Source organism: Poecile atricapillus, chromosome 5 (assembly GCF_030490865.1).
Source record: "Poecile atricapillus isolate bPoeAtr1 chromosome 5, bPoeAtr1.hap1, whole genome shotgun sequence".
In the NCBI taxonomy this organism is placed as follows: domain Eukaryota; kingdom Metazoa; phylum Chordata; class Aves; order Passeriformes; family Paridae; genus Poecile; species Poecile atricapillus.
The window spans coordinates 7,431,251-7,454,618 of record NC_081253.1 but is presented as its reverse complement, the minus strand read 5'-3'; the positions used below and the strand labels follow the sequence as shown (position 1 = coordinate 7,454,618).

The 23,368-nt window shown below is 39.3% G+C and overlaps 1 protein-coding gene across 3 annotated transcripts in view; it reads left to right on the top strand.

The window, feature by feature from the left end:
* The first annotated feature begins 12,039 nt into the window (after positions 1-12,039).
* Positions 12,040-23,368, top strand: part of SLC35F5 (solute carrier family 35 member F5) — a 29,433-nt gene continuing 18,104 nt past the window's right edge. Inside the window, exons 1-7 of one of the 3 annotated variants that reach the window (XM_058839527.1) lie at positions 13,232-13,376; positions 13,475-13,598; positions 15,220-15,290; positions 16,861-16,939; positions 19,640-19,781; positions 20,556-20,699; positions 22,602-22,664. In XM_058839527.1, the coding sequence (XP_058695510.1) occupies positions 19,647-19,781; positions 20,556-20,699; positions 22,602-22,664 (342 nt within the window). In that variant the 5' untranslated portion in view covers positions 13,232-13,376; positions 13,475-13,598; positions 15,220-15,290; positions 16,861-16,939; positions 19,640-19,646. Of the gene's footprint in view, positions 12,123-12,144; positions 12,700-13,231; positions 13,377-13,474; positions 13,599-15,219; positions 15,291-16,860; positions 16,940-19,639; positions 19,782-20,555; positions 20,700-22,601; positions 22,665-23,368 lie in introns of those variants that run through there. The other 2 variants (XM_058839526.1, XM_058839528.1) reach the window with 2 other exon arrangements.

Below are 23,368 nucleotides of genomic sequence, written 5' to 3'. Positions count from 1 at the left end.
ATAATCGGATGTCAAGCCATGAACAAATTTGGTAATCAAAATGAGTAATTGTCTTTGTCAGGACTCATCGGGCACTAATAGATCTTAGTGGCTCTAAGAAGCATCATTGGGGGTCTCCACCCCACAGTCCTTGTCCCAGAGAACTGCAGACCCAGTTAAGCTCAGCTCTGACCCTTCTGATTTTTGTCTGAGCTATGCTGTAGGTCTGTGCTGTCGTAGCCTTGCTTGCCAGTTTCGTATTATACTTGCCTTATCCCTCTGGTAGCCTCCACACTGGTCCTAGTCCTGGTCTGACATCCTGACTTCACCTTGGAGCTGTGTAGCTGCAGGTGGCCCTGTGTCCCTTAAGGAACCCTCCAAGTATTCTCACAGTGTTCTTCCTTCTTCAAGCATGTTCTCCTCATCTGGTTTCAGCTATCTCTAATTAATAGCCTCTTTGCCTTTTTTCACTGGAAGGATAGACTAGAGTCAGTGCCAAAGCAAAGGAAGGACTAGGTACATGCCCTTCAGGATGAGATAGGAGAGAGCAAAACCATCCCTTTCAGTAGCAGCAGCCAGGCAGTTCATTTGGGAAGTTCAAGTCACCATCTGGCTTCCGTGGGCTGCCAGATCTTCCTGAGGAACATAAGCAAGGAAAGGAGATATTGAGAATATTAACATTTTTATTTTAATGTCAAAGCAAATTATGACTAGAACATTATGAGGCATTTCACAGATAATGAAAGGGATTTCTGCAGGATATTGTGTAGCTTGTGAGCTGTGCTGAGCTAGAATATTAAAGATGAATATCTCTGGAAGCTTTTCAGAGAAAGTGCAAATATCCCTTTCCTTTGTATGTGCTATTGTGTGTGCATAGGTAAATATTTATCTGAAAGAAATACAGTTAGGATATAAACTACCATGTGGACTTTTCGCTCTCCTCTCAATTTTATTACCTGGTAGTCAGAGTTATACATGCAGCAGGTTCAACTGCTGCATCTGGCAGATGGAATCACGGAATGAGAGAGCAGCTTTGGGCTCCAGCTGCTGGAGTTAAAATATCCTCCCAGAGGAGCACAAAACAAGGTCCAAAAACCTGAGGTATGTGGAAAGGATGGAGCTGGCAGGTCCTGTCCAGGCCATACAGCTCACAGAGCCAGCACAGAGGGGATCAGGACCAGAGTTAATTTACCCAGCCGCAGTGAGATTTAAACAGAACAATAGTTTAGTGTTCCATAGCTGACCAGCCTTTATTACTTAATATTTCAATATAATGCTCCTGATTAGTCTTGCTAAACCTTAACAGCAAAGCCAAAGGACAGAGAGTAGAATGGCATTAATAATGTGCTGGAGACTTTCTGCTAGCAGAAGCATCATTTCACAATAAAACTTTCAATCACACCCAAAAGCACTTAATGTAATGCACTCTACAGAAAATATCCCGTCGCTGAATTTATCTTTTCCTCCCTGTGAGTAGAAATGTTTTCTGGGAAATGGTGGGGCACTGAGCAGAACAGAAAGGTTGAGCAGAACAAAAACGTACTGTAGGTCATATGGAAAGTGAAACAACTCTGTTAAGCAACTCCATTGCAATCTCTTGCTATCAGTGTGTGTTCTTCCTGAGTCTGCATGAAGAATGACATTGAAAAAGAGCAGTGCTTGTGCATTTTAGTTTACTGAATTACAGTGGAATTTACTTTTGAGGACCAAAAAGCATAGGATTTCTCTCAGTATCAAGGTGCCAAGTCAATCACAGTTTTGCAAGGGAAGGGGTTGAAAGACCAAACTCCCTGGCCATGAGATCTCATGTCTCATTTTATTAGCCTTGCCAGATGCAGTTTTCAGGTGCCTGTGGACTCAGGCACCAGTCCAATAAAATAAAGGGGCAAGATTTCTCTTTAAGCAATATTATCTCACAATGTGGGACCATAAACACAAGTTTGATATATTAACTCATCCAAATTCAAATAGGTCAATCTAAATTTCAATACTGGTTTCTGTATAGACCTTTTGTAGTTTTATGCATTGGCATCTAGATTATCTTGGTGGATATTTTTAGCATAGAAGTCTTGCGCTTAAATTACAAAATTGAGCTTATAAAGCTGAAATTCATCTAGATCCAGCAGGATTGCTGTGCTGATTGGTGTATTTCTTTCATGGAAAGGTTTTCCAACCTTTACTTATTTCTTTGGTACAGGAGCAGTAGAAAAGCCTACAGTCTTGTTTTCATGGTGTAATTTTCTGTAATTTCTGTAATTTTCATCCTTATTTGGCCAGAAGTCAGTTCCTGAGTTATGAAAAACTTTTCATTGTTTCAGGGTGTACCAGAAACCAAGTTTTTAATGTGTGGAGGAAACGTCTTAGTATATTCTCAACCTTACCAATGGAATTAAATGGAATAAAGCCTGAATTGCCTTTATCTGGTACCATCTCTGGAAGTGATGGTACAAAAAGCATGTGGATGTGGCACTTGGGGACATGGTTTAGCTGTGAGCAGGTGGTGCTGGGCTGGTCTTGGAGGTCTTTTCCAACCTATGATTCTGAGGAATCCTATACAGCACACATAATCCACCAACAGTACCCTTCCATGGTGCACCAAGTCCAGCTTTTGTAAACACAGTTGGATTGCAGGTGATCTTTTCCTAAATATCCATGATAACAGAAGTAATTACCATTGCAGAGCATCCTCCTTCTGTTGCCATCTGCCTCCAGGCAGTTTACAATGTAAACACAGAGCAAGGGTATGCATATGTATGAATACAAATGAATAAGGAATGAGAGGATTAAAGTCAGAAGGAAAGTATTTCTATTAATCAACAGGTGAAGAGAGGTGCAGTCTAACAGATGGAAGGAATTTGCAGACAGCTTTCTGCAAGTGTTATACAAATAAGTCATGGGGCTCGAGAGTTTTCCAAGATGCAGGTATGATTTACCAGCTTCAACAGTGCTAAGTATTAAAATTTCACACAAGTACCTCAGCCTGAAGTGTGTACCTAGACAAAAGCATTGCAAATCCCTTGCTTAAGCTGTGTGGGAAGCTTTTCAGCATCCTGCTCACTTTGGATTGTTTTCACACAGTTAATGGCCTGCCCTTGAACATGCAGAAAGAACAACGCTGTGAATCCATGTATAGATCCAGGCCTGGGAAGCGCAGTAAAGTGCAAGATGAAAAAAAAATAAAAAAGCAAAACCAAAAAAAGTTCCAGGGGTGGAAGGGTTTTGGAAATGCTCAGGAGGGATGAGAATCTGATACCTGGATCAGCATGTTGCCATTCAGTTTGGCATAAACTGAATTTAAAAGGCACCTTAATATAGTACATCACACTGAACAACCCTTAAGCCCAGCTAAACATGACAATAAAAGATAGAGAAACAGCCAAGAAAAATCATGTCTAGGTTATCCATTAGATGATATTCCTTTCTTGTAAGTATTTATTATAAAGTACACTGCTTAATCACTTAACCATCATGTTCTGAATATTTTAATATAAATAAGTTTTCCAATCATTGAGAGAATACTAGAGAGAGCTAAAAAAACCCCAAAACATTTTATCTACCCAGATAAAGGATGTGTGTATATTTCCTCCAAGAAGGGCCATGAGCAAGATTACAGTGTAATTGGTTGATTTTGGCATAGCTATAGCAACAGCCATATGGGAAGCATGTAATTTCATGGATCTGCACATGGTGAAGTCATGGCAAATTACCAGGAACTCATTTGATGTGGCTGCTCTCCAAGAGTTCAGTGTAGATCAACTAAAACCATTAACTTTCAAAATATAATTAGTCCAACCATATTTTTTTTCTAGATGAAGGATGGGAAAAAGCCCAGCTATAATTCTTGGTGCACTGAAACAAGATGTGTAAAGAAGAGAAAAACTTATAACCTGAGGCTTGTTTATATCCTTGGACTATCATGAAGACAACAGCACTATTGCCCATTGTATTTGGTAGGTATAACAGCAAATCATGTATCAAAAGACAAACTGAGAAATAGAATTTGACTGAAAATATGATGCCTCAAGAACCTGATGTTCTGGGCTGAGGCAAAATCTGCAAAAGTCGAGGGAAACTGTGTTCCTATTTACAGCTTGCTTTTCCATTCAAAATTGGTTGTCTGTATGCTGTTATTTTGTTCTTTCTCATAACTTCTTAATCCTTTATAATGCTACCCTAAGTGAACTAGCAGAAGAATGGTAGTAGAATTCCTTCAACTGCAAATCAGGGCACAAACCTCTGCCCTTGAGTTGTATCTGTACTGCACAGGCTCCACACAGTCACACCTGGGAGCCGAGGAATAGCAGTGCATAGTTTGCCCATGATCAGAAAATCTGGGCTTTCTTGTGTAATAAAAACATTATTAAGTGTTCTCAGATACACCTATTTACTTGCTTGGCTGGAACAAAGGTGTATTGCTGCCTTTTTCACGTGACTTAAGCACTTCAGCTGAACTGAGAACCTAAATCAATCACAGCTGTAAGTGCCTGACCTGCATCAGCTTCCATGCTCACTGTGTCATGAACATTAATTTGAGTAAAAGCCAGGATAACTCTCAAATTTATGTAAAGTCACCGGTTTTAATTTAGTGGTTCTTTTTTTTTTTTTTTTCCAAAGATGTCAGCCTTTGAAATGTCAGATGTGCTAAATAAAACCAGTGTTACCAGTTTGCAGTTTAGCAGCTGTTTAACTGCTATGTGAGCTTTCCAGCAGACCACAGAAGCCCACAAGGGTAAAAGTGAGCCTTTAAACAGTGGCAAGTACCAGAGCAAAAAAAGCTGAATTGGAAAAGAGGATCAAGGTGAACCTAGTGGGTTATTTCACAAAAGAAGTAGCATGAAGAGTCATAGAGAGTACAATGGTACCATGGGTTTTTTTGCTACCCAACCATTTGAAACTGCAAGTAATTGAATGTGTGACGGGTAAATAAATGGGTTTCTGTTCTGAGACATTTTTCTGGCTTTCACCATTGCTTATCAGCTTCTGAGAGGGTTTGGCTGCTAATATTTGACCTCTATTCTAAACAGCTTTTCATAAGAGGATTGTTTAGAAACACTCATATTGTAGGTGTTTGGATTTCTCCTTGGTGTTTGACTTTTGATAAAAAGTATATTCTCTTCAGTTCACCCAAACTGTTGACTCCTTGGATTAGCTTTCAGAAGATAATAGATGTTTTATGGTTATTATATCACATCTATGGTCATTGTGCCACATTACTCTTATTGTATTTACTTCAATATAATGCAAGGAGGAGAGGAGGGCTAGGAGAAGAATTTGGAACTCACATGGATGTCTGTCCTTCTCTGGACAGGGTGCTGCATGAATATACAGTATCAGTCATCTGGACATTATAACAGGCACAGTTCTATCAGAGAAGCATGGATGAGCACTCTCCAATTGTCTCTAGACAAAATGGGACATAACTAAAAATACCCCTTCTGATGGGTTAAATTATTTGTCTGCCTTCTTTCTAGCAGGATAGAGAACGTTCCCTCCACCAGAGCTGGGGGAAGGCAATGAACAGCTCGTGCAGCATCTTTTTCAATTATCACAGCTATCTGCAGTCCAAGTTTCTTATTAAGATGTATGATTTATTTAGAAACAATACACAATACTACTCTATGTTAGCAGTGGAACACTTTAAAAATACTGTGTTCTTTGGTAAGTGTATAACTCAATCTATTTCTAGTGACAATGCTGCTTGCATACAAAATGGAAACAATTTCAAAGCTCTATTTCTGAATGCAGGGTGCATCCATACGGGGTTTATTCTATCTGCTTGGTAATATAGAAAAAAAATGTTAACTCATTTCTGTAAAGCTGGGGCTCCTTGCTTGTCCTGCTCAAAGACTGTAGGAAATTTTCCTGAAATAATACCTTAATGAATCACCAAAAAGTATAAAAGCTGATTTGCAGCTCTACAGTGCTGTGTCTGACACTGGAAGGATCATGTGGATGTCTTTGAAGAAGACCACAGCCAATTTTTAATGATGTGGCCTTCACATGTCCAGTATTAAAAATATGTCAAAACTAACACATTGTATCCAAGTGTTTCTCTCACTCTGCTGCTTTAAAAAACAGTATCAAAAGCAAGCACTCTGGTAAATTATGCTAATGAATATGTAAATAGGACAAAATCTTCTAGACAAATAGATTACATTAATTATGTTAGTCCTTACTGTGTGAATAGGGGCATTAAAATCTTTATTTGGAGCACTACATGCCTGTTCAATTTGGTGTGCCATCCTAACAAGACTTGATCTTTATGAAGAATGCACATTGAAACGTTTTGAGCTAAAAAAAATGCACCAGCAAAGCCCCAAACCAGTAGCTCTGTCCATGCAATTCCTCACCTGATAAAATTTCATTTTTAGTGCAGTTTTAAGAGCATCTGCATTGAGAAGACCAGTGGTGTTAAAATTAGAAGATCTGAAAAACAAAACTTTACCTCCTGTGTTTCCCTGCAGAACAGCTTCCAGTTTAATCCATTTGTATGCTCTCTCTATAGAACCCACACATACACAGGAGGTCTCCCTTGCTGATGAGGTAAGAACCAACATGGGACATTCATTCCTTTGCTTTAGGCCCTTCTGAGGAGAATCCCTGCCTTCTCTGGAGCATTGTGCATTCCCAGCAAGGGATCAGTTCCCTATTGCCATATTGGGCAATGCTTCCATTCCCTTTGAATACCACCTTATGTTGCAATGTGCCTCCGTGAATCATTGTGATTATTCACCCAGGAATGTGCAAAAGCACAAAGTAAAAATCTGTTCTGTGTTCTGAACATGCAGGGTCAGATTTTCAGCAGTTCCATCTGATTAGACTTGTGCTGAGAGAGCTGCTTGACTTGACCTTTAGGAGAGTTGCTTTAATGGGGATATTTGAGGTAAATAAAATTCACTTTTGGCTCTCTGTTAAGGTCTTTTCTGTGTTTTTTGGATCACATCTCCATCAGGACAGGTATTCATGCTCACATATGCTTTTCTGCCAGCCCTGGTGTTTAAATAGCTCTCTTATCAACATGCATGAAAGCTACATGTGCAGTCCACTCCAACATATGATTTCTCTCAATAGCACAATAATTCTGTATTTCAGAACACTTCCAAAAGGTTTACTTTCCATTTACTTTTTGGTTTTCTTTAATAGGCTTTAAAATGATTTTTAAAATTGTCTTCTTTAAAACAATTTATGATCACAACTCATCTACTGAAAATAATTGAGGAACAGCAATTTAGTAATTTTCAGTCTGAGAAATCCCATTGCAATTAAGCTCCCTGTTTTCTTTTGTATTATAAATCAGCAGAGTAAAGAGACTGAAGTAAGTGATGACAAGTTCCCCAAATGAGTTGTTTTACTTATCTGTAATTTTGTTACTAGCTAATATTTGCAAATAATGTTCAGGAGGAAGCAGAAAAAGCTCTCAGTTCCAGTTAATTTTCTACAGCTATTTAAAGTAATGGTTGATAAAAAATTGCATCACAAAAATATTTGTGATTTTTACTTCTATTACATCTGCAGAGTAACATTTTTCCTGTAAGTACCAGTAGTTCTCATAGTGGTCAGCATAGATTTTATTCAAAATAAAACATTTTTAAGCACTAAGATTTCTTAGAGCCTTGTCATCAGGTAAAACATTTAAGAAAACAGCCATGTAACAGCTCAACAAGGGTCAAGACCACAAAATATTTGTAAATACACAAAAAAGGGACTGAAAACAGAATGAAAATTGTAACTTTAACAGTCTAACTATATTTCATATATTCATATGAATGTTTTCATTTCAGTCTCTCAAGAATTGGACCAGAAGGAGAAGAAGGCAGTGAGGATAACTGAGGAATAAAATCATTCCCTCAGTCACAAGAGGCTTCTTGCAAAGCTGGACTTAGGATGTGAGAACACGTCAAGGACTGTTGAGGACAAATATAAGACAGTTAAAACCCATATCATGCAAAGAAGGTGAAGTGGAACAAGGATTGCAAATTGTGTGACAAGATTGTTATCCAGTGGCCTAAACCCAAGCAAAACAAAACATTTTCTGTTCTGTCACAAGACTCTGCCTCAATAAATCCATAACAGCTCTTCCATTACTATGTTCACAGAAAGAATTAGCCAAATTGATGGGTCCATCAAGCTGTTAAAGGCACTGGCTGAACTGCATCCTTCCAGATAAGGATGCTGGTACCTATTTATTTCTAAAAACTAGAAGGATGTGCCATGGAAACAACTCCCTTGTTTCCAGCACCATTTTTCCCAGGCATCCATTATGAGACATTGGGGAGATATCAAGATTCTGAGCTAGGCAGACTTTTGATCTAAGCCAGCAGGACAGGGGAGCACCCCACTGTCATGCATCCTACACTGAGTCTAGTCCTGAACACTCAGACTATATCCTTTTCCTAAGGAGAACAGAAGTTGATCAAAACTGACTTTGTCAGTTTGAATTTTTAGTACAGTTTCTTCTGCTGCTTTGCCTTGTTCATCAACATGAACATCTTGTTCATCAATGATCTGTTCCAAATCCTTTTGAAGGAAGCATTTCTCGAAAATAATTAGATTAAATTCCTTTGTAGAGATCTATTATGAGATCAACAGAGTATTAAAATTTCATCCTTGGGATCTGGTCTATTTCTTCCAAATCAGCTTTTATATTCTTGTAAGTAGAACATATAGGAGCAGAAACTAAATTAAAATTTTCTTGATAAGTGAAATTTAGAAGGTTTGCATGTTTTGTAGATGTTTTATCTTATGAAAATATTACAGTGATGCTGGGAAATAGATATAATTTTGCTTTGCCTACAAAAATGCTATGCATAGAACTAGAATATTCACAGCAAGAAAAATAAATATGCAGTATGTGTATACTTTCAAGATACATGTTGTTTTATTACATGTGTTTACTAAAATCTAATTCCTGAAAAAGGCGCAGTAAAAACAGAAATGAAATCATTCTCATAATAGTTTATTTCAGAGAAGACGCAAAATCATCATGTGAACTTTTAAAATAAGGAAGCAAATTACTTAATCAAGAGCTAAAAATACAGAAGACTTGTAGTATTTTTAAGTGTAATAACTACAAACTTCTGGGCTTCTGACAATGTTGGCCTGTTTATCTCAAAGTGCCCCAGGAACCACAGTGTAAGTGCCTCATCCTGTGATGAAGAAATCTTGGCACTCTACCTGAAGGACAACAGTGACCTCCTGTTTGTCTGCCCTGGTCAAAATGCTTAAAATCAGAACCTTAACAAGGTGGATTTAACTGTGTTGTCACGTTGAGGTGCAAACTGCTGCATTGCCTCCTGAAGAAGGAAGCTCATATACATGAGAGGACACATGGAACTACACCCAGAAAGCTGCTCTTAATTCAGGTGGGATTTCATGTGCTTTCCACTGTCAAAGGAGACTATAGCATAAAAAGAGAAAATCTGCATATCACAGATATTTTTTCATAACTGCTGCCAATCACTGTGGAAAAGCATTTTCCAGGGGCAGCAAACCAAGCTGAGCTTTTTTGTCTATGCATGATCCGGAAACCAGGGAATTTCAGCCTTCCCTGCTCCCTTATTTATTGTCCCTGTTCAAATGCAGCAGGGTTGTTTTGTTTTGTTTTTTTAATATAAAGCATTCACCCCATTTTAATATAAATTATGCATAATATTTTTCAATATATTATTTAGTAAAGGCACTATTAGCTGTAGGAAAGTACTACATGCAGTTTCTCTGTCAGAGTACTGTAGTCATGACTCTGGTTTTTTCTTCAGGTTTTGCTGCTGATGAACTGACTGACCTTGGATAAGCCATATAAGTTTACTGAGTCTCTGTATAAATACTAAACAAACATTTGCTAGACCCAAGAAAATTAGATGCTGTGAGATGCACACACATTTTTGCAGTTACATTTTATGTATTTTTCAACTCCTCTGAATTCCACAGAATGCACCATTTCAAGAAGACTTCTATTTTCCTGAAGCATTGTCTAAGAAATTCAATTTACTTAAAATCTGTTTACAAAGTTGTAAAGTCATTTACAATTTCATGTAAAAGCACCATCTTGCTCATTTTGGCTGAAAGGCCAGTAGTGATAGTGAGGCCAGAAGAACAACAAATCAATACTGTATTTATAATGTATACTCAGAGTACATCTAAAAAGGACAGTTTGAACCAAGAGCATGATTCACTGCATGTCCTTGTGCCATTTGTGCTCTAAATGCTTTGGGGTAGGGATTGTATCTTACCACTTCTAACAACCAGTTTTATGGGGCATCAAACTTGCTGGATGTCTCTAGTGGCTACTATATGCAAAAAGTACAGCAGGATTAAGAAATTCAGGCTCACAAAAAAAGCCCAAAGCAGTTTCACACTAAAAGTTCTTCAAGTTTTGTTCTTTTTTTTTTTTTAATAAGTAACTTTTTTTTTTATCTACAGGAAATAAGCCCAACAGCAACACTCACCCACATATATGATGATATCACATTTTTATATGGGAGGGAATGGATTTTTTCAATCACTAACCTATAGGAAGGGTGAAGCATCATGTTTGATTTCAACAGTTTGTAAGTGTGAGTATCACTGAAAATAATTTCACAGCTATATCATATGTATCACTTAATAACAATTAAACACCTTTCTATTCTTATGTCTACATTGCTTATTATTGTTTCCTAGCAGTTTTTTGCTGTAAAGTTTCCAAAATATGCCAAATTCAAATAGCTAAATTTTGCAAAAAGCTTTATTTCTGTTAGCAGAAAACTGGACCAGAATCTGATTTTGCATTTTCATCTAAGCCTATGATAGTTCATTTTATTTAATATTTTTTATAGACTGTGTCTCATATTTCCTTTTACAGCTTGTTAGTCACTAACATATACATATCCAAATTTTGCTTTAATTTAGCTTGCATGTCTACACAATATAATTTCTTATGCTCTTAAAAATGTGTTGATAGTGAAGCAGACAGCTCTTTTAAAATTTAATTATTGAATTACTTTCAGGTCCTGTAAGATTTTGTATTAGAGTGTAAAGATTCTGATAACTATGAAACTAAGATTCCACCACCTCACTGCGTTTTAGGACATTTCTTAAGGTCTTGCAAACTTTGGTTTTCCTTCTTCCCTTTTTCATTTTGACAGACTAGTTTCAGCTCCATCCCACTTCTCCATCTCTAGTTCTTCACTTCGTTCTCTCTGCCTTCTCTGTTCCTCCGTATTTTAGGTTCTTTTGGTTTTGGGGGGGGGGGGGGGGGGGTTATGGTTTCTTTTTTGTTTTGTTTTGGTTTTGTTTTTGGTTTTTTTTGCTTTGCCTGTCTTACAGTTCAGGAAGAGGCTATATAAATTCCCGTGTCTCCGGGGCAAGCTCTGCTCTATCAGAGCTGTTCTACCATTGCCTCCTTAGGTCGATGTCTGGAACAGCCGCCGCTGCTCCCGCTGCCAGCCGCGCTCCCGGGAGCCGAGGCGGAGCTGCCCGGGAGCCGCGGGGGGATGGCAGGAGCCCGGGCGTAGCAGCCCGCTCTGGCTCTTCCCCGCTGTGCGGAGCGCTCCCTCCGAGTCCCCGTTCCCCGGGCAGGAGCCGGCGGCAGAGCGGGGCTTCCCGGCGGGACACGGAGCGGAGCCCTGGGCTGCAGACGGGACGGGAACGGGGATGGAGATGGGGATAGGGATGAGGATGCCGACCAGGAAGGGGACAGTGATTTGGCCTGGGATGGAGATGGGGATGGGTGCGGTGAAAGGAACGCTGATAGGAATGGGGTCGGTGATGGCAATGGGGACGGGGATAGGGATCGGAAAGGGGATGGGGATGGTAATGGTGATAGTGGTGGGGACAGGGGTATGGACGGGGATGGGGACTGTGGTGGGGACAGGGATATGGACGGGGATGGTGACTGTGGCGGGGATAGGGATATGGAAGGGAATGGGAACTGTGGCGCGGACAGCGATGTCTCCCCCGCTGCCCCTCCCGCAGCCGGGCGGGGGGCGGGCGGCAGGACAGGGCTGTGGAGCTGCTGGCCGAGCGGGTCGATGGGGCCGGGCCGCAGGCGGGGCGGGCGGGGCGGTCGCTCGCGGGCTCGGGGATGGATTGCGGGTGTCCGGCGCGGGCGGGCGGTGCCGCCGCCGGACGGAGCGCGGGGGGCGCCGGGCCCGGCGCGGCCTCAGGTACCGGGAACGGGAGCGGGGCCGGGAACGGGCGGGTTCCACCGCTGCCGGCGATACCGCGGGCGAGAGGCCCCGCAGGGCTGAGCGGGGCCGGGCTCGGGAGGGAACTTTGTCCCTTCGCGCGGGAGGGGTGCCGTGCCCGCCCGGGCCGGGGGTATGCGAGTGCCCCGTGTCCCGCCGCCCCTCGGCCCCGTCCGCCCGTGACAGCCGTGTGGGGAACGCGCTCTCCGCTCCCCTCCTCCGGCGAGCTCCCCTGGCCGGGCCGGGGTGTGTGCAGGGGTTCCGCTGTCCCGGAGCGAGCCCGTAGCAGCGGCAGCAGTGCGGGAAGTGATTGTGCCCCGGAGCTCGGCACTGGCGAGGCCACGCCTCGGGTGCCGTGTCCTGTTCTGGGCGCTCGCTGCAGGAAAGACATGCAGGCACTGGAGCGTGGCCGGAGAAGGGCAGCGGAGCTGCTGAAGGGTGTGGAGCACAAGTCCTTTAAGCCTCAGTGTCTGAGGGAGCTGACGGAGTTTAGCCTGGAGTAAAGGAGGCTTTGGGGAGACCTTATTGCTCTCCACAACTCCCTGGCAGGAGCCAGGTGGGTTCGAGCTCCCCGGCAGCACTGACAGGACAAGAGGACACAGTGTTAAGCTGCGCCAGGGGAGATTCAGGATGGACATTTGCAAGAATTTCTTTACAGAAGGAGTGATTAAACAATGGTCTGGGCTGCCCAGGGAGGTGGTGGAGTTGCCGTCCCTGGAGATGTTTAAGAAGAGACTGTGCCATGGTTTGGTTGACAGGGTGGTGTTTGGTCATGGGTTGGATTCGATGATCTCAGAGCTCTTTTCCAACCTAATTGATTCAGTGATTCTGAGCTGGCACCGCTGTCCTGCCTCGCTGGGGGTGTGAGGGGTATGTGCTTCCCCTGCTTGGGCTGCGGCTCCCTTTCCTTTCCCCTTGCAGTTCCCAGTGTTCTAGGTGCAAGTGCAGCACACTCATTCTTTCTCCCCCGAGGTCCCCAGGGCTGGAGCCATTTAACTTTTTCCTTAGGCATCCACTTTTCTCTGAGTGCATTTAGAAGACATACTCACTTTCTTCTCATTGTTCCTGCTACTTTTCCCCGAAGATATCTGTCGGCAGGAAGGAGACCCCCCCTTCACTCTGAGTGCGGTGATTTCACCCATTTCTACCTTGCCTGGAAGGCTCCAGGCTCAGCTTTCAGCTGCCGGGGTGTCTCTCTGAAAGCTGCCCTGCTGCTTCTTATCAGGGATCTGTGTATGTATATCCTGTGACAAAGCACGATATGTTTAGTCCTTGCGCTAGACAAGATTAGATCTGCAGCATGTGAAATGGATGTCATTTGTAATCCTTAGCTGATGTTAAACGTGGAGCTACTGGTGGCTGAGAGATTGCTCTATATGTGGTGAAGCTTAGAGAGGCCTTGGCAGCTTGACATGGGAGTTTTTTCTCCTAGTGTTGCTGGACAAGAATAACGAGGTCAGTGTTTCTTCTGCTTGTCAGCTTTCACTCTGCAGACCTGAAACTTGGGTGTTTCTAACTCATTGCAGTCAGACTTAAAGTCCAGCAGGGTCACAGCCTTGCTGGGGGTGCTGCAGGAATTACTGAGAACTGTGTGCTTGGATAGGCTGGTAGCTGGTCAGGACTCTGAAGTATAAAACAGATTAATACTCTGCACTACTGGTGCTATGTGGGAAAATCTGTTTGAAGCATTGTTTCATGAATTTTGAGTAAGTGCTGAATAGGAGGCTTTAATTTGTGAAAACATTCAAATATTCATGGGGTTTTTTTAATTCCTTAAATACCCAGATCCAGCTGTGCCATGACAGTTTGATAGCATGACTGTTACATACCACCAGATTCCTAAAGCATATTTTTGATTAAGCTAAATTTGCCTATTTTCATAATAAAATTAATGTGCTTTCTATGCCAACTTTGGTCTTGTGTAACTTCTATGTAGATGGGAGCAATGATCTCTACTTGCAGAACTCTGTACTGGCATGGACAACCTGCTTGCTTTTTTGGATCTTTTGCTTCAAAGGTCCTACAGGAAACTTTCTTTGAGTGAAAATGACAGGGCTGCAGTGAATGTAATAGTCATGTTGCACAAGGTTCACTTTTCCATCTCTTTTGAATATTCTTGCCTTTGCTCTCATCACATGGTACCCTTTGGATTGGACATCAGAATTGTGTTAGATTAATATTGCTTTGATGTATGCTTACAGATTTTGACGTGTAAAGGTAAATAATTTTACTTCCAGGTTGGTTTTTTTTTTTTCTGGTTAAAGTGAAAGCAGTGTCTCTGTTTCTCTTATCTCAAAAGCAATGTGAAACAAGAATCACCTGATGACAACATGTTAAAAGGGGGAGGAGGTTGTATCCCAGAACTTGTATTGTTGGTGCAGCTGGTATAACTGGAAAAACTAAACCCATTTATTTTGCTTGCAAGCCTTATCTTGATATGTTGTCTTTCAAATTGTATATGAAATACTCTTGAGTAAATACAAGGAAGAATTTCCAGTTGACTTGCTTGCACCATTGTGACTGAGATGCTGTTCTGTGTCTTTTGGCATTCTTGTTATGTCCATTTTTCTATTTTTTTGGTGGTGGAGGGGAGAGACAGGCTGTGTGTTTTCCTTCTGGAACAGCCAGAACAGCAGTACTTCTGTTTTGCAGTGATTTGGCAATTCTTTGGCCTATAATGTTCTCTTCCCTGTCAGTGCAGGACAAGTTTGTGAATTTCATGTGACTTTCTCTTCTTGGGTGAAGCTTTTAATGTGGAAATAATCTGCACAAAGAAGCATTTGATGCTGTTCAAATAAGATTGCACATAAAGTATCACTGGTGCAGATTTATTTCCTGCCCTCAGAAGCTGCTTGTTGCATGTTCAGAAGAGGAGAGTTGGACAGGCTGCTTAGCCTGTTGGCTTTAGTGCAGTCAGCTGTGTGAGCATGTAGACTACACAGTGAGGCTGCTTTTTATATCTTTTTCATGTCATAAATTGAAGTGGTGACTCTTCTTACATGATCTAGGTTACTGCAGCCTTTTAAAATCAAAGTACAGTGTCATGACAAGAAAATCTTTGATGTTTATTTTTCAGAAGATCTTCATGTAATTGGCTGAAAAATGGTTCTGCAAGATGACAGCGCCAACTCTTAGACAGCTGGAATGGTAAATAAATAAAAAAAGGAGACTTTAAAACATCTCAGTGCTGTTTGCTGAAAATTATAATGATATTAGGAAATACCTTTTAAATGAATATTCCTTTAAATGTCAGATTTGAGCTGGTGTGTTTAAAGTTACACAATGTGGAAAGTATATTATTTCCTAATAATGGAAGCAAAGGACAAATATGTTAAAGTTTCAGCTCTATTAATAGAGTAGAATATGATATTTACTTTTAAACTGTAATTTTTATTGCAGTCTCTGTCTTCTGTTGGCTTAAATTTATCATAACTTCTTGCACTTGATTAATTAAATGTTCTGTAAGGATAAAGCCCTGCAATAATAATGCCAAGCTTGTGGCTTCAGACCCTGGGCCATCCACTTAGGAGTTGGACTTTATGATCTTTGTGGGTCCCTTCCAACTCGAAATATTCTGTGATTTTATGACTAATGACCTTGGTTCAGGATCTACAGTGAGCGTTGTCAGTGTGGAATAGAAGACGGATAATCAGATGCTTTTGTCTTAAAAAATGCATCTTCCAGTTTGTTGGTTTATTTTAAGCAGTTATGATCATTTGGTAAACAGTGGAACTTGCTGTGTGTAAATGTGGAGTTCAGTGGGGGCTGAACTGTAGGCTTGTGGGGTCCCTCTTTGTGAGTTACCTCTTAATCTAATAGGTGAAAAGCATGAATTTAGCTATTGCTTCCTGTTAACAGTTGATAAACTCTCAGCCATGCTTGACAGGTGATCAAAAGCTAATTTTGGGTAAGCATTTAAGTCTGCCCTTGCTGATACTTCTGTTTGGGACACTAATTTGAGACTCCTTAGCATAGTGTATGACTCCTGATTGATTCGGGATGTCCCTAAAACAGAGCTCAGCAACATTTCACATTAATAATAAAAATTCTAGCACTTCTAGATAATAAAACTTACAGCTCTGTTTTGTATAATGTTTCTTTTTCTAGATAAGTTTTAAAGTAGATTTTATTGAATGTGTTTAGAGGATCTGAGTTTAAAAATTTTAAAAAACGTTTCATGTAAGATGATGTTTTGTATTAATACAATAATAATGCTGGATCCATTTAAGGAAAGATACTGGGATTTCACAAGACATAACATGGAGGTACCTTATCTTCTGAGATTATTTGAAGGTCAACAAGCCTATATGTTCTTCCATTACCTTCCCAGTTCTAATGTTTAAATTCTTTGCTTAGGAATGTACACTTAGGAAATAGTGCCTTTCTCTGCAAAGCTTAGAAAATCAGAACATCATCAGATTCTTGTTCTTCAGGTGAAACTACTCTAGTCAATGAATAAGGAAGAAATTGTGTTCTTTGTAATATCAAAGGCAGGTAAGGATCCTATTCTCTTGCTGTTCAGGGCTGCCCTGCTTGCATTTACGATGCAGACCAATTCTTAAGGTTCTAGATCTGTATGTCCCCAACACTAAGGATTTGAGCTGCAGAAGACACTTGTGGAACTTGAAATTTCAGACAGTATTTTGCAGAGATAAATGCTTAATATACCTATGCATATGATGTTTCACACTTTGCTATTTTTTTGGGTTTTTTTTAGGAGACTATCTTCACTTTGACATGAAGCGTGAAGTTTGTTAGTCACCACTTTTGTTTCTTTTTTACAGTTATTGTGGAAGGTAATATGAGAAAAGTCTTGTTCTTGTGTGCTCATTTCTATCAGAGCATATTACCCTCAATGTACAGAAGCCAAACACAGAAGTGTGGAGTTGTATTTCATTGCAAGTTCATGAATACTGTTAATGTGTCTGTCTAAAACTTCTCAAAATAGTAGTTTCAATCTGTCTTTGCATTTTTGCATCATGTGTGATGTTTTACAGAGTTTTAATTATGTCCTAAAACGTAGTATTTAGGTTTCAGTAGGTTTTTGAATTTCTCCTGAACTTTACAGGCATTTTAATATTGCTGCTTGGTAACTTTTTTAGTCAACTAAAGGTGATCATGCTGCACTTTGTAGTCACCTTTCCTTGATAAGCTTTTTGCCTTGTTAGGGAAGGATCAAGCAAAGGCTATATTAGGCTACAGGAATGTTAAACAGATACTTGGTAGTCAGATGAGAAAATAATAGCTGCTCTGACTGCAACATATAAAAAATTTCAACTTCCAAGGCATAATTACTGGCTCTTTATTTAGAATTTTAACATCTACTTATCAAAGGTACAGAAGAAATGGTGTAAAATGTACATAGACTGTGAATAACTTTATGTGTAACATCTTATCTAAGAATTGCTGGATGTTTCATCATCCTTTACTTCACTCCTGTTGAAGGATTTTAAAGCAAGGGATTTGTTCAAGCCGAAGCTGAGTACAAGATTAAACAATTGCAGAATGTGAATGTTATCTGTGCACCATCTCTGTTCACAGAGTGTGCTTTGAAGCAGCCTGTGGTGAGAACAGCAGAGCTGTAGGTGTGAGGGAGCAGCTGATGTGGAGATGTCCGGTTGATCAGGCTGCTGCCATTCCCTCCTGTCTCCCCAGGCACCTCTCCCCTCCTGCCTGCAGCACAAACTGCGGGTGGAAGGGTGCTGTGCTTTCTATTTCTAGGATACTTTCCCACTGTCCATGTGTTGTGCTATAGCCTGACAGGAATGAGATTTCTTCCTTCCAGCTTGTTTGGAGCTCTTCTATGCCCAGCTTCCACATTAGCTCCATATTATGCAAACACAGGAGCAATTTTTAGGCTATATATAATATAACTTCATGTCATCAGCTTGTAGGCTGTTAGTCATAATAAAATGAAGGCAAAGTTTGTAGAGTATAATATGTAGTATCTATTAAACCTATTCCTAAAAGCTGAAAAAACCTTTATAAGCTTTCAAGCTTGAAAACCTTTATGTTCGTTTCCTCAAATTTAAGCTAATACATTTATTTTCTCTCTCTTTGAGAACAAATATTTTCTCCTTTATTCTGTATCAAGTAGGAACTCTAATTCCTTGCTGAGTCTTTGATAACTTTGCCTCTCTCTACGTACAGATTTCTGCTTTCTTTTGTCAGTCCCACCATTTTATCAGAAAAAACAGAGTAATTATCCAGAACTGATGCCCACACATGGAATATATCAGCACAGATTTAGTGGTATAATTATACTTCAGGAACTCTGCTTGTTAATTTTTCTTTTGAAAGAAGCTCTTTAAGAAATGGTGGAAAAAATGTCAAGGTTTGAACATGGCAGAGACTGCATAGAGATTTGAGTCAAAGCAGAAAACAGTGCTGTGATGTGCTTGTGCATATCTGGGCATTTAAATCCTTAATCTGTGGAACAGGCTACTCTGGAAAAAAGTAAGGTACCTTACTCACTCAGGACACTGTTGCACTGTCTCTTGCATAAATAATTTGTAAATCATGAAAAGAAAACAAGTATTTGTATGTTGATACATAGATACTGTTTGAGGTTATGGTATGCTATACAATGTGTACTTAATGAACTCTTAATAAATTGGTTCTTAAAGTATATATAACTGTATAATATATAAGTCTTAAAATATATGCAATTATATAAATAAGTGAATGCTAATGATAGAAATAATTGTACATGTCTGACTGACATTCATTAGAGAGTTTGTAAAAGATTCTAGTACAGGAATGAATCATCAGTCTCTGTCATTTATGTTTGAAGCTTTTTAGTAATATAATTGAAAGTTTTCCTAAATTTAGGCCTTCCATAAATTTAGGCCATCCAATGGGCAGCTGTCACAAATCTGAATTCCCTTGTAGTAGCATTAATGGATTTTTGATAGATTTTCACTAGAATTGGTTCATGCCTATATTAATAAATTACCAAATAGCAATATATATTTTTTAATTCAAACAACTGCATGTGTAGTCTACTTTTTAAAGTTTACAATTAATTATTGTTTGTTTCTTGAATCACCTCTTGTTGTGTTTATAATTTACCCAAATGTTTTCCTATGTCTTCTGAAATATTTGTTGAATGCCTCTAAGTTTAAACACATTTCTAACATCTGTCACAACATGTCAATTTAATTTATACTGTCAGATATCTGAACAAACCAAAATATAGTGGTTTAAAATTTTGCAGGACTTGTAGTATAAATTCCAAAAAGTTTTACCTACTTTTTGCTTACTTCATTGCTAAAGCAGTTGATACATTTTTGCGAAGTTGAGCTATACTTTCTAATTGTCCCTAATATCTCTGAAAATTTCCTGACAGATCTGTCAAAGATCTGCTTTTTAACAACACAATCATGTGTGTCCTTGCATATTAGGTCCTGTTGGCATAAATGAAACAGTTGCCCGCAGTGTTTATTTTTCTGTGTCACTGTAACCTTTTGTGGTTTGTTTGTGTCCTTCTTGCCCAGGTTCCAAATGGTGTGGGTTTTTATCATGAACCGGATGAGCTCCCAGAGCAGTTCATCTGCTCAGCGCAGGCGAATGGCCCTAGGAATCGTCATTCTCCTCCTGGTTGATGTGATCTGGGTGGCCTCTTCAGAGCTCACTTCTGTAAGTACTGTTCCACACATTTTAAAGGGAAAAATAAATGAGAAAGATGCAGCAGAAACGTGGTTATCAAACACTTGGTGTTTCACCAGCCTGAGTCCACTAAAACTTAGAGATAAGTTCAACTCAGTGCCAGTTACTTTTGAGACAGGAGGTGTTATTGATGGCTTTGAAATTAGACAGCATAAACTCATAACTGTGTACTGTAATCAGGGAGTTAATTTTGTTATTGCCATATCGATTAGAATAATGCCTGTATGGTTCCCAAAAATTAGTGAATGAGCTGTAACATGTCAGGCTGAGTGACGTGGTGAATTGTAGTTCAGAGCATCCAGAAGTCCAGGATGAAAGGACTCAGGTCATGGAGTTTAAACCCTGTAATTTCACCTAGTTCATATATTAACCATATTGAAACTGTTGTGGTATTTATTTAATGTTAAGTTTTAGAACTTAAAACAGAGCTTTAGCTCTGGAAATGGAAATTGAATTTCTAATAAATTCCTAAATTCAGTTTTCTGAACTGTCATTAAGTTATGTTCTATATCAGTTTTGAAACTGAGCATATACAGATGTTTGTGCTTATCATGTGATATTAATAAAGCACTTATTGGAATAAGATGGAGTCACTCTTGACACTGAAATGTTATTTAGCCAAAGTAAACTCTCTTATTTTGGGAACCAGACTATTCTGGACTGTATATTTACATCTGCTCATTCATTTTGTGAATTCTTACCTATTTGGTAATTTTGGATACTGCAATTATTTTCTTTCCACAGTATGTTTTTACAAGGTACAACAAACCCTTTTTCAGTACATTTGCAAAAACATCCATGTTTGTTCTATACCTCTTGGGATTTATTGTGTGGAAGCCATGGAGGCAGCAGTGTACTCGTGGGTTTCGTGGAAGGCATGCAGCTTTTGTAAGTATTATAACTCTGCAGATGTTGTGATATTTGTCTAAGTTTGTACAGGAAAAAAACCCTCAAAATAGAGACTGGAGAAGAGGTTACATATTTGAGATACCAATTGAATCATGCCACAGGAGACGTGGCAGCCATAACAGTTATCATGTGAAAGGATGAGAGGCAAGGAAAAGCAGTATGAGATGTGTCAGGAGTTGTAAGAAATGCTCTGCAGGGCCAGACCATTGGTCTCTGCAGCCTGGTTTTGTATCCTGGGCAATTGCAGAGGATAATTCCTCTTAACAAGAGTTTATGGAGCTCACTGTTGGCTCTTGGTTCCCTTTAACTCCCCCCACATCTGTAAATCAATGGAATCAGACCTTGAACTTTGTACTGATTTTTAGCACCAACTCTTTTTGTCTCTGGCACAACTATGAACTGTTTGCTGATTGTTTTGAGGGTTTTAAAGTTATGTTTAGTAAGGATGGTAGAATTGTCTTTGTTGTTTTAATACTGTTTTTTATATCTTTTATGCATGAGTGACCTTCTGATGTCCATTCCAGAGTTAGGCATAGTTTGTGCTAGAACCTAAAATTTTTATATAACAGAAATACTGGGTTTTTTTCCAAGAGATGCTGGGAAGAGCAGTTGTTCTGTGCCAGTGTTTCGAGATGCTGAACAGCAGCACACAGGAAACAGTAAGGCATTTGGCCTGATACTAATCTCACATTAAAAAAAATAGAAAATGTGATCCAAGAACATGCTGTTAATCAACATGTCTTTATGGAAAATAGCTAGTGTGAAAGAAACTGTATTAAAATTTTCTGGTTATGTTAGACTTCACTGATAGTGACAGTTGTAGGCATAACATATTTAAAGTGTTTACATGACTTTTATCTGATTTTTTTTTCTTAAAGGGAAAGACAAAACAAAAGAATAGCTAAAAAAAATATTTTTTTAAAATATTTTTTGAGTTAACCATATAGAGTGTTTAAAGTTGGCTAATATCTTGATATAATTTTTGCTAGATCAGCCTTTAATACTGAGTGTTTGTGTGTAATATGGTGTGTGTTAGACTTGATGCTGTTCAGAATCTTCATAAGATAATTTAGGAATAAACAGAACTTAGTTTCTTTGCTGACAGTAATGAAATATGAACTGGAATGTAATGAGTAAGAGTGTCCAGTCTGTCACATGTTGTGTGTGGCATTCGTGACACTGCTACTGGAATCCCATTATTTTTCCTTTTCAAAAGAACAGTGCAGACAGGACTGCAAAGTACTTTTAGAAAATTCCTTCCCCCTCAAGGGGTGTAGTTAAATATTCAACTCTGTAATTATTGCAAGTACCTTTAAAGTGTCTTGTGTTTATTAGTCTGGAAAACCCCCCCATTTATATGGTTCTATTTCAATGATTGCTTGAATAAACACTCACACCTTACTTTTAATTCTCTTCCACATTAGAGGCTTTGTTTAATTGGTTTGATACCATCATGGTAGAACAGCAAGCTGCAGGTCAGGGAATATGCAGGTCAGGGTTTGGTAAGCTGCAGAAAGGAGGAGGGAAAGGAACTTTGCCTCTGTGAAATGAAGAAAGAAGCAGCTTGTTGTTAATAGATGCACAGTCATTTAGTGGGTATTGTGTCCCTAAGACTGAATTTTGCAGGTTTTCTGTATCTAAGAGCCTCATCCTGTGTTCATACCTGGGTAGTTGAATTCAGTGGGGCTCAAGAGGTATGAGGAAGTACTGAAATTATTTACTGAACTTGTAAGCCCTCTTGGTACTGGGGAGGAGGGCTGAGAGGAGAGAGGGAATTGTGACAGAATTATGAAAAAAGTAATAAAAAACCTTATCTTCAAAAACTTTAGTTGCTAATAACTTTGCCTTGGTAGTTTATTACATTAAAATTTCTGTAATTAGTTTGCAGATGCTGAAGGTTATTTTGCTGCTTGTACAACAGATACCACTGTGAACAGTTCTCTGGTAAGTCCCTTAATTTATGAAAGTCAATGCTTTACAATACCATGGCACAACTATCTTGACTTACTGTTTATAAAATATGGCAGTTTTAAGCGTAATTGGTTTTGTCAAAGGGGATTTGTAACTTAAATACTTATATGCTACTAATAAGTACTGCAAGTAATGGTATTGCTTACTACAAGAAATACAGATTCTCAGCTCAATAAAGCACTTGAATGTTTGTGCAGTAGTTTGTCTAAGAAATATTATCTTGTACAGATGAAACCTTTACATATTCAACTCAGTACCATCTCTGTAATAGAGTGGGGAAAGCAATTGAGTATTGCAAATTACTGTATGGATATTTTGTACAGAATTACTTGAAGTGACATTTTTTCAAATGTATTCTTAATTTAATTTTTCAGGGATTTTTAACTTTATCTATCTGTATTTAAAAGTAAAATCTTCTTGACCTTCTCAATTCATTAAGATCATGTGACTCTAGAAACTTGGGCAATTCTGCATTAATTTAAACATCCGCCAGAGCTCTTGTCCTAAACAAGCCGAATGAAAATCCAGATACCAGATCTTTTTCATGACTTCACTTTTGCATACAGTTTATTAATTTAATCTAAACAAATAGCTTAAAACTTGTCTTGTTAGCAGAAGTTTTAATTACTTGAAATGCTTCTAAGTACCTTATATGTGGCAGATATTTCCTGAAGTTT